Consider the following 12730-nt stretch of genomic DNA (forward strand, 5'->3'; position numbering starts at 1 on the left):
AGAGATTTCAATTTTCTAACTAAACCTTCACGAGGCTGACAGTCAAGAGACCTACAGTATACACAGGTTAATACACCACTACAGTATACTTCAGAGGCCTCCCGAGATGTATACTTGGTGGAGCCGAGAACAAGAGTGTGTATATACAGCAGCAGCGCCGCCACCAACACCTTGTATCGTATATAAACAAGACCAACACGACCTCCGGGGTCTTGTGTACTGATGTAATAGACGAAAACTTTGCTGTGTGGCGCCTGACAACAGTGGTCCGGCTGACAACAGTGCTCTGGCTGACAACAGTGGTCCGGCTGACAACAGTGGTCCGGCTGACAACAACAGTGATCTGGCTGACAACAGTGGTCCGGCTGACAACAATGGTCCGGCTGACAACAGTGACTGGGTGACAACAGTGGCTGAGTGACGACGATTGTGGCTGGGTGACGACAACAGTGGTCTGGCTGACGACGATTGTGGTTGGGTGACGACAACAGTGGTCTGGCTGACGACGATAGTGGCTGGGTGACGACAACAGTGGGCTGGGTGACGACAACAGTGGGCTGGGTGACGACAACAGTGGGCTGGGTGACGACAACAGTGGGCTGGGTGACGACAACAGTGGGGCTGGGTGACGACAACAGTGGGCTGGGTGACGACAACAGTGGGTTGGGTGACGACAACAGTGGGCTGGGTGACGACAACAGTGGGTTGGGTGACGACAACAGTGGGCTGTGTGACGACGATAGTGGCTGGGTGACGACAACAGTGGGCTAGGTGACGACAACAGTGGGCTGGGTGACCACGATAGTGGCTGGGTGACGACAACAGTGGCTGGCTGTCAAGTGGCTAGCTGACAACAGTGGCTCGCTGTCAACAATGGCTGGATGACAACAGTGGTTGGCTGACAACAGTGGCTCATTTACAAATTGAGTGAAGTATTTCGTGCGTGACGCCAGCAGCAAGTGGCCATAGAGGTGAGTCCCCCACCCACATACCCACAGCCCCACACATCCCACACCCACATCCCCCACACCCACATACCCCACATCCAACACCCCCACACTCAAAACCCCTCAAACCCCACATCCAAGACCACACACACATACCCACCCTCAATTCAAAACCCATACCCACAGCCCAAAACCCACGCCCACAACCCACGCCCATCACCCTCGCCCACCACCCACGCCCACCACCTTCAAGTTACTTCCAGATTACCTGCAGATGCCACGAGTCATTGTTGTCCCCGTGGTCTCTCACCTGTCCACCACGACCTGTTGACACACCACCTCAGACAAGTGTTATCGGCGATCTTATCTGTTAAAACACACACACACACTTACAATACTCTCGCCCGTGTCTTCTTCTTCTTCTTCTTCTTCTTCTTCTTCTTCACTATTATCATCGTTTGTATTTCCTTCTTTGTGTACGAACCTCTGTCCTGCATGGCAGTGAACAGTGGCATTACCCACATGAATCTAACCTATATATAGCGTCAATGAATATGATGCATTCTTTGTGTACGAACCTCTGTCCTGCATGGCAGTGAACAGTGGCATTACCCACATGAATCTGACCTATATATAGCGTCAATGAATATGATGCATTCTTTGTGTACGAACCTCTGTCCTGCATGGCAGTGAACAGTGACATTACCCACATGAATCTGACCTACGTATATGTATGTATGTGTGTATGTGTATGTATGTATGTATATGTGTATATATATGTATATGTATATGTATATGTATATATGTAATGTATATATGTGTGTATGTGTGTGTACATATATATGTATATGTACAGTCAATGAATATGATGCATCTCTTTGTGTATGAACCTCTGTCCTGCATGGCAGTGAACAGTGACATTACCCATATGAATCTGACCTCTATACATTTATAGCTGTTAATGAATATGATGTATTTCTTTGTGTATGAACCTCTGTCCTGCGTGGCAGTGAGAAGTGATACCACCCTCAGTGTCAAGACCTGACTGAATTACTCAGAATAGACAAACTGTACTCCAAGCTTTGCCAATAAATTTGTTAAACTAAAAAAACTAAAAATCGTTTGTTCTCATCTCCTACCATCCATCCCGTCCTCTCCTCTACATATTCCTTCCCTCTACAGAGAGAGTTAAAGGAACCAGGAGACAGACAGACAGACACAAGAGAGAAAGATAAAAAGATAGAGAGACTATCAGACACAGGATAGAAATACAGAGAGACAGGCAGGCAAACGGACGGACGGACAGACAGACAGACAAACGGGTGTGACAGGTGTAGGGGCCACAAACAGGTAGAGTCAGGTGAACCAAGACCAGGGTGACGACGAGACGACCAGAAGAAAAGACGATCCATTATAGCTGACGATACAACAACAACAACAACCGCATCCTCGCTGCCTTGCTAAATAGTAAACAACAACACCACCACCACCACCACTACTACTACCATTACCACTACCACTACTACTACTACCATCACCACAACCACTACGACCAATGCTACCATCACCACATCTACTACTATCAGTCTATCAATATCTTCACTACTACAACTACCAACATCACAACTACCACCATCAGCACCACTACCACCATCACCTGACCTATCAATCACCTGCGGCATTGTCCTGGGTGATACATGTGTCGTATAGGAACAATAACGTCGTAGTTTATATATTAGTATGTATTAATCTTAAAGGCTTATACATATTGTTTATGTATATTATAATGACCAAAATATACATACAGGTTCGTAGAGACTAGTGATGTATATTTGTATGAGGGTAAGATAACGGTATATAAACACAGTGTTGTAAAAGGTGTGTGTGTGTGTGTGTGTGTGTGTGTGTGTGTGTGTGTGTGTGTGTGTGGTCTTTCAATCATTTTTCTATAATTTTTTAAATATTTCGTCATTACTAGCCAAATACACCTCACTAGCCACGCGCACACCTCACTAGCCACGCACACACCTAATTAGCCATTCACACACCTCACTAGCCACCACTAGCCACGCACACACCTCACTAGCCATTCATTAGCCACGCACACACCTCACTAGCCACTACTCAGCCACGCACACACCTCACTAGCCATTCATTAGCCACGCACACACCTCACTAGCCACCACTAGCCACGCACACACCCTCACTAGCCACTCACACACCCTCACTAGCCACGCGCACACCCCACTAGCCACGCACACACCTAACTAGCCATTCACACACCTCCACTAGCCACACACCTAGCCACGCACACACCTCACTAGCCACCCATTAGCCATGCATACACCCCACTAGCCACTCACAAGCCACGCACACACCTCACTAGCCCCTCATTAGCCACGCACACACCTCACTAGCCATGCACACACTCCACTAGCCACCACTCAGGCCACGCACACACCTCACCTAGCCACGCACACACCTCACTAGCCACGCACACATCTCACTAGCCACGTACACACTCTCACTCAGCCACGCACACACTCCACTCAGCCACGCACACACCTCACTAGCCACCATTAGCCATGCACACACCTCACAGCCACGCACACACCTCACTAGCCACGCACACACTTCACTAGCCACGCACACACCTCACTAGCCACTCTTTAGCCATGCACACACCTCACTATCCACGCACACACCTCACTAGCCACTCACTAGCAGCGCACACACACCTCACTAGCCACGCACACACTCACTAGCCACGCACACACTTCACTAGTCACGCACACACTTCACTAGCCACCACTAGCCACGCACACACACCTCACTAGCCATGCACACACTTCACTAGCCACACACACACTCCACTAGCCACGCACAACCTCACTAGTCACTCGAACAGCCTCTTACTTCTGGAATTCTCACCCTGGGCAAGAAGGGTCACTTAAATCGTATACGTTGAAGCTGTGGCAATAATGGTCTATAAGCTGGCCATCAACATGCTTACTCCTGCTGCTGACGCATCTTCCACTGGTCGAATACTCCATAGCCTCACAATTCTTACTCCATAGGCTCAAAATTCTTACTCCATAGGCTCACAATTCTTACTCCATAGGCTCACAATTTTACCCATAGGCTCACAATTCATACTCCATAGGCTCGTACCTCTACTCCAAAGGCTCACAATCCTCTACTCATAGGCTCAAAATTCTTACCCAGGCTCAAAATTTTACCCATAGGCTCACAATTTTACCCATAGGCTCACAATTCTTACTCCATAGGATCACAATTTACTCCATAGGCTCACACTTACTCCATAGGCTCACAATTCTTACCCATAGGCTCAAAATTTACCCATAGGCTCACAATTTTACTCCATAGGCTCACAACCTACTCCATAGGCTCACACCCTACTCCATAGGCTCAAAATTTACTCCAAAGGCTCACAATTTACTCCAAAGGCTCACAATTCTTACTCCATAGGCTCAAAATTCTTACTCCATAGGCTCACAATTCTTACTCCATAGGCTCACAATTCTTACTCCATAGGATCACAATTCTTACTCCATAGGCTCACAATTCTTACTCCATAGGTTCACAATTTACCCATAGGCTCAAAATTCTTACTCCATAGGCTCAAAATTCTTACTTTATAGGCTCACAATTCTTACTCCATAGGCTCACAATTCTTACTCCATAGGCTCAAAATTCTTACTCCATAGGCTCACAATTCTTACTCCATAGGCTCACAATTTACCCATAGGCTCACAATTTACTCCAGTTGGGTTGGGTTGGGTTTCGGGAGAAGGCGAAAGGAGGAGGTGGGACAAGGAGGTGACATTAATTGCTGTAGTTAAGCTTTTTTTCTACAAACACCTCTCTCTCTCTCTCTCTCTCTCTCTCTCTCTCTCTCTCACACACACACACACACACACACACACACACATTGCTCCATCGTAAACAATTTTTTATCCATCTCTCACGTCCTGTTGTTCATTCCAGCCAATACCCGATACCTGAGTCGTTCGATGTGCTTCCTTCCTCTACCTGAAGAATCTCCCCCATACCTGACCCACCTCTCTTACCTACCTCAACATGGCCCTCCTCACTCCATATGACCCCGCTCTTTCCATGGCCCTCCCTACCTCTGTAGCATCTACTTCAACATGGCCTCCCTTCCTACCTCAAGGCCCTCACACCCTATCGTTCCATTCTTTCCATGGCCTCCCTTACTTGTATCCCATCTTCCTAAAACATGTCCCTCCTATTTGTTCCCTCTATGGCCCCTCCCTACCGCCATGGCCCTCCTCCCTCCCTATGTCTATTGTCTCTTAAAATGACCTTCCACCGCTAACCCCCACCCCGAGGCTCACCACAACATCGGAGGCGAATGTGCCACAAGGCTTCAGCAATCCTGAACCACTACCCATAGCTGTGTGTGTGTGTGTGTGTGTGTGTGTGTGTGTGTGTGTGTGTGTGTGTGTGTGAAAATCGTGACATGGACTGTACTATACTGTCTGTCTGTCGTGGTGATTGACAATAAAGCTATACGGTTAGGTGAAACGTTTAATATTCTTGGTTGAGACAGACTGTGAAGGGCCCGGCACTCAATTACTGCCTGGCCTAGCACCGTAGACTGACGGGTTACGTGTTGATACGGCAAGCAATAAAACCCATCCTCCTCCCCACCATCACCCCAACCCAACACCCCCTGCTGAGAGTGACGTACCTCCACTCCCGCCACCACCTCCACCATGAAGTCTAAAACAAGATATAAAGTCCGCCATCAAGTCCAAGAGACGACATCAGGTCCAACCCCATCATACACTGTAGCATCACACTAACAATCACTGCCTCATATTACAGAGACACCAACACGCCATTGCAATACTACGACACATAAAAGACCTCCTGTCCCTCTCCCCTTCCTTCCCCCCCTAACTCCTCTGCTCCTCCACCCTCCTCCTTTCCCCTCACTCTCCCCCTCATCACTTATTCCCTGCACCCCCACCTCCTCAACACTGAACCCCTCCCTCCCTCCCCTCCCCCGCCTCAACAGCTTTTTGCCTTTCTATATATACTGTATACTCGTATATACTGTACAATCAGGAGCTTCTGCAATGTACAGTATAACCTCTACAGCCTCCACGTCTCCAGAACACACACACACACACACACACACACACACACACACACACACACACACACACACACACACACACACACACACACACACACACACACAAGTAGTGAATCTCTCCGTTAGGTTGACCTCAAAAGAGCGTGAACTCTTTCTCTCGTGTCCACCACCAATACCACCATCAGCACTACCACCATCACCACAGTCCAGCCCTCCCTACCGTTCTAGTCTCTCATATAATTCACCAATTTAATGGGATTTAAGTATTGAGAACAAGCCGCCGTCTGTCAGTGAGTGAGTGAGCGCATCAGGAAACACAAGGTAGCTGACCGTTTCCAGTACACCCCAGGGACCAGACCAGAGACCTTTTCCAACACCTTTCTAAAACATGTACTGACCACTACTAACACTACTACCAACACTCCTAATGGTAGATATACAGTAGTGATTCCTCGACACCCTTTAAATATATATAATAATATAATGCTCGGGTACAATCAATCATCTTGGAGTTATAAATAATAAAGAGTTTTCCATCATCGTGAATAAAGTAATGTTGACATGCTGACGTCACGATGGTCCTGGTGACGTCACGTTGGCCCTGGTGACGTCATGAGCCCCTGTTAACGTCATGAGGCTCTGGTGACGTCAAGAGCACAAAATAACGTATAATGGAGCGGTATATCGCTGCTGGAGGCCGACTCTTGTGACATGACCCGCCTGTGAAATATTGCAAGAGGTCGACCGTCCTAACATGCAAATTTGTGTGGGGGAGGAGAATGGGAGAATGATAGAAATGGGGAAGGAGGAGAGGGAAGGGAGAAAGGGGATGAAGGGGTGAGGAAGGGAGGCGATGGGGAAGGGAAATGTCGAATGGGGAAGGGATGGAAAGGAAGGAGGGGAAAGGGGCGGTTGAAAACGTGCCTCTGAGAAAACTCGTGTGGGTACAGGGGGAGGAAGGTATGAGGTAAAAGGAAGGGAAGGAGTGAGGTAAAAGGAAGGAAGGTGAGAGATACACAGTACAAGGAAGGCAACACAACAGTACTCACACATGGACGCCAGGCGGAGGGTCCCACACACACTGGCCGGTGGTCAGGTTGGCGTACATGATGTTCCTGGAGCTGGGCTCGATGATCTCCACCCACTCCAGCCTGTAATGTACCATGGTATTAGTATCATCATCATCATCATCATCATACCGTCATCAATCATTATCATCATCGTTATTATTATTATTATTATATTCGTAGTATGTCATTTCTTCCCCTCTGGATAAAAGTGTTTACATAAGTTGCATCACTGGTAAGCCACTGGACACACTACCAAGCCCTTCTCCACCTGTGCTATTCCCCGAGGACCACTACAACCCTCCACCTGTGCTATTCTCCTGAGGACCACTACAACCCTTTCTCCACCTGTGCTATCCCCCATGAGGACCACCTACAACCCTTCTCCACCTGTAGTATCCCCCATGAGGACCACTACAACCCGTCTCCACCTGTGCTATCCCCCGAGGACCACTACAACCCTTCTCCACCTGTGCTATCCCCCATGAGGACCACTACAACCCTCCACCTGTGCTATCCCCGAGGACCACTACAACCCTTCTCCACTCCAGTATCCCCGAGGACCACTACAACCCTTTCTCCACCTGTGCTATCCCCCCGAGGACCACTACAACCCTTTCTCCACTGTGCTATCCCCCGAGGACCACTACAACCCTTCTCCACCGTGTCCCCCCCCGAGACCACTCACAACCCTTCTCCACCTGTGCTATCCCCCATGAGACCACTACAACCCTTCTCCACCTGTTCTATCCCCCGAGACTACAACCCTTCTCCACCTGTGCTATCCCCCATGAGACCACTCACAACCCTTCTCCACCTGTGCTATCCCCCCATGAGACCACTTCACACAACCCTTCTCCACCTGTGCTATCCCCCATGAGGACCACTACAACCCTTCTCCACCTGTGCTATCCCCCCCGAGGACCACTACAACCCTTCTCCACCTGTGCTATCCCCCCATGAGGACCACTACAACCCCTTCTCCACCTGTGTCCCCCGAGGACCACTACAACCCTTCTCCACCTGTGCTATCCCCCCGAGGACCACTCACAACCCTTCTCCACCTGTGCTATCCCCTGAGGACCACTACAACCCTTCTCCATCTGGCTATCCCCATGAGGACCACTCACAGCCTTTCTCCACCTGTTCTATCCCCATGAGGACCACTACAACCCTTTCTCCACCTGTCCTATCCCCATGAGACCACTACAGCCCTCCACCTGTCCTATCCCCCATGAGGACCACCACAGCCCTTCTCTCCACCTGTGCTATCCCCATGAGGACCACTCACAGCCCTTCTCCACCTGTGCTATCCCCCCATGAGACCACTACAACCCTTCTCCACCTGTGCTATCCCCCGAGGACCACTACAACCCTTCTCCACCTGTGCTATCCCCCGAGGACCACTACAACCCTTCTCCACCTGTGCTATCCCCCGAGGACCACTACAACCCTTCTCCACCTGTGCTATCCCCCGAGGACCACTACAACCCTTTCTCCACCTGTGCTATCCCCCCGAGGACCACTACAACCCTTCTCCACCTGTGCTATCCCCCATGAGGACCACACTACAACCCTTCTCCACCTGTTCTATCCCCCCGAGGACCACTACAACCCTTCTCCACCTGTAGTATCCCCCATGAGGACCACTACAACCCTTCTCCACCTGTGCTATCCCCATGAGGACCACTACAACCCTTTCTCCACCTGTGCTATCCCCCATGAGGACCACTACAACCCTCCACCTGTGCTATCCCCTAGGACCACTACAACCCTTCTCTCCACCTGTGCTATCCCCCATGAGGACCACTACAACCCTTCTCCACCTGTGCTATCCCCCGAGGACCACTAACCCTCCACCTGTGCTATCCCCCGAGGACCACTACAACCCTCTCCACCTGTGCTATCCCCCGAGGACCACTACAACCCTTCTCCTCCACCTGTGCTATCCCCCATGAGGACCACTACAGCCTTTCTCCACCTGTTCTCAACCCCCATGAGGACCACTACAACCCTTCTCCACTCTGTCCTATCCCCATGAGGACCACCACAGCCCTCCACCTGTCCTATCCCCATGAGGACCACTACAGCCCTTTCTCCACCTGTGCTATCCCCCATGAGGACCACTACAGCCCTTCTCCACCTGTCCTATCCCCCATGAGACCACTACCATGACAGATATACATCCGTCGCTTGTACCCCTCAAGTTCATAAATAACTTACTGTGAGGCTTACACGTACTACCCACACCACCACCACCACTACCTCCAACAACACCCACTACTACCAACACTACACCACTACCTCCAACAACTCCACACCACCACCACCACCACCTCCAACAACACCCACTACTACCACCACTACACCACTACCTTCCAACAACACCCACCACTACTCCAACAACACCCACTACCACCACCAGTACCTCCAACAAAACCACTACCACCACCAGTACCTCCAACAACACCCACTACCACCACCACTATCTCCACAACACCCACTACCACCACCACTACACCATCACCCAACAACACCCACTACCACCACCACTACACCATCCACCACCACTCCACACCACTACCTCCAACAACACCCACTACCACCACCACTACACCACTACCTCCAACAACACCCACTACCACCACCACACCACCATCACCACCACCACTACACCACCACCACCAACAACAACACCCACCACCACCACTCACACCACTACCACCAACAACACCCACCACCACTACAACACTACCACCAACAACACCCACCACCACCACCACTACACCATTACCACCACCACTACACCACTACCACCAACAACACCCACTACCACCACCATACCACCAACAACACCTTCACTCCACCAACAACACCCACTACCACCACCACTACACCATTACCACCACCACTAGCACCAACAACACCCACTACCACCACCACTACACCATTACACCACCACTACACCACTACCACCAACAACACCCACTACCACCACCAACTCACCAACAACACCCACTACCACCACCACTACACCACTACCACCACACCACTACACCACTACCTCCAACAACACCCACTCCCACCACTACACCATTACCACCACCACTACACCACTACCACCAACAACACCCACCACCACCACCAACAACCCCACTACCACCACCAACAACACCCACTACCACCACCAACAACACCCACCACCACCACCAACCTCCCACTACCACCACCAACAACACCCACTACCACCACCAACAACACCCACCACCACCACCAACAACACCCACCACCACCAGAACACAAACACCACCACTCCACCACATCATCACTACACCACCACAAACACCACCACTTTTACCCACACATCACCCCTACACCACCACAACACCACCACTTTACCATTACATCATCACCACTACACCACCACAAACACCACCACTTTACCATTACATCATCACCACTACACCACCACAAACACCACCACTTTACCATTACATCATCACCACTACACCACCACAACACTACATCACCACACACACAAACACAGGGGCTACGTGACTAGTTTCCTGACCAGAGGATACAACTACACCCAGCTGTGTATATATTATCTGGGTCACTACCTCACTCCTCACCCCTCACCCTCCTCATTACTCACACTGTAATTATCTCATCCTCCTCACACCTCACCCTCCTCATTACCCACACTGTAATTATCTCATCCTCCCTCACACCTCACCCTCCTCATTACTCACACTGTAATTATCTCATCCTCCTCACCCTCACCCTCCCTCATTACCCACACTGTAATTATCTCATCCTCCTCACCCTCACCCTCCTCATTACCCACACTGTAATTATCTCATCCTCCTCACCCCTCACCCTCCTCATTACTCACACTGTAATTATCTCATCCTCCTCACCCCTCACCCCTCCTCATTACTCACACTGTAATTATCTCATCCTCTTCACCCCTCACCCACCTCATTACCTCACACTTTAATTATCTCATCCTCCTCACCCCTCACCCTCCTCATTACCCACACTGTAATTATCTCATCCTCCTCACACCTCACCCTCCCTCATTACCCACACTGTAATTATCTCATCCTCCTCACCCTCACCCTCCTCATTACCCACACTGTAATTATCTCATCCTCCCCACCCCCTCACCCACCCTCATTACTCACACTGTAATTATCTCATCCTCCCACCCCTCACCCTCCTCATTACCCACACTGTAGTTATCTCATCCTCCTCACCCCTCACCCTCCTCATTACCCACACTGTAATTATCTCATCCTCCTCACCCTCACACCTCCTCATTACCCACACTGTAATTATCTCATCCTCCTCACCCCTCACCCTCCTCATTACTCACACTGTAATTATCTCATCCTCCTCACCCCTCACCCACCATACCCACACTGTAATTATCTCATCCTCCTCACCCTCACCCTCCTCATTACTCACACTGTAATTATCTCATCCTCCCACACCTCACCCTCCTCATTACCCACACTGTAATTATCTCATCCTCCTCACACTCACCCTCCTCATTACTCTCTCCCTCATCCCCTCACATGCATAATTCCAAGACGAAGGTGTGTGTGTGTGTGTGTGTGTGTGTGTGTGTGTGTGTGTGTGTGTGTGTGTGTGTGTGTGTGTGTGTGTGTGTGTCCCCTCGCTTACGGCTATAGACAGGTGTACCAGTTATTGAAACACACACACACGTGACTTCCTGTACCTGGATTGTAGAGTATCACCCAAAGTTGTTGATTCTCCCAGCCAGCTATTACACTGCCTGCCCCAGATGTATGAAGCAGGCAATGCAGTAATAACTGACTGGGAGAGTTAACTCTTTGGGTGAGACTGTAGTTATATTTTGTGATTGTGAAGTTACATAACGAGAGAGAGAGAAGAGAGAGAGAGAGAGAGAGAGAGAGAGGGAGAATGTCCTGCTGACCCTGGACGACAGTACATTTCAACTCATCTTGGCCCCCACCACACACACACATACATCACCCCCCACCATACACACACATACATCACCCCCCCACACACACACACATACATCATGCGCACATACATAACCCCACACACACACATACATCATGCGCACATACATAAGCCCCCACACACACACACACATACATCAGTGCACATACATCACCCCCACACACACACATACATCACCCCCACCACACACACACAATACATCACCCCCCACACACACATACATCATGAGCGCACATACATAACCCCCCACACACACACATACATCATGCGCACATACATCACCCCCACACACACACACACACACATGCATCATGCGCACACAGCAACCCCCCACACACACACATACATCATGCGCGCACATACATAACCCCCACACACACACATACATCATGCGCGCACATACATACCTCCCACACACACACATACATCATGCGCGTACATACATCACCCCCCACACACACACATACATCATGTGCACATACATACCCCCCACACACACACATACATCATGCGCGCTACATACATACCCCCACACACACACATACATCATGCGC

The 12730-nt window shown here is 50.0% G+C and overlaps 1 protein-coding gene across 11 annotated transcripts in view; it reads right to left on the reverse strand.

Annotated features, from left to right (window-relative positions):
• Positions 1–12730, reverse strand: part of LOC121861534 (rho GTPase-activating protein 39-like) — a 141812-nt gene that overhangs the window by 90144 nt on the left and 38938 nt on the right. For all 11 annotated transcript variants that reach the window (XM_042359374.1, XM_042359373.1, XM_042359371.1 and 8 more), the window contains exon 2: positions 7143–7244. In XM_042359374.1, the coding sequence (XP_042215308.1) occupies positions 7143–7244 (102 nt within the window). The remainder of the gene's footprint in view (positions 1–7142; positions 7245–12730) is intronic.

The sequence above is a fragment of the Homarus americanus genome, unplaced genomic scaffold, assembly GCF_018991925.1.
Source record: "Homarus americanus isolate GMGI-L3 unplaced genomic scaffold, GMGI_Hamer_2.0 scaffold24260, whole genome shotgun sequence".
Lineage (NCBI taxonomy): Eukaryota > Metazoa > Arthropoda > Malacostraca > Decapoda > Nephropidae > Homarus > Homarus americanus.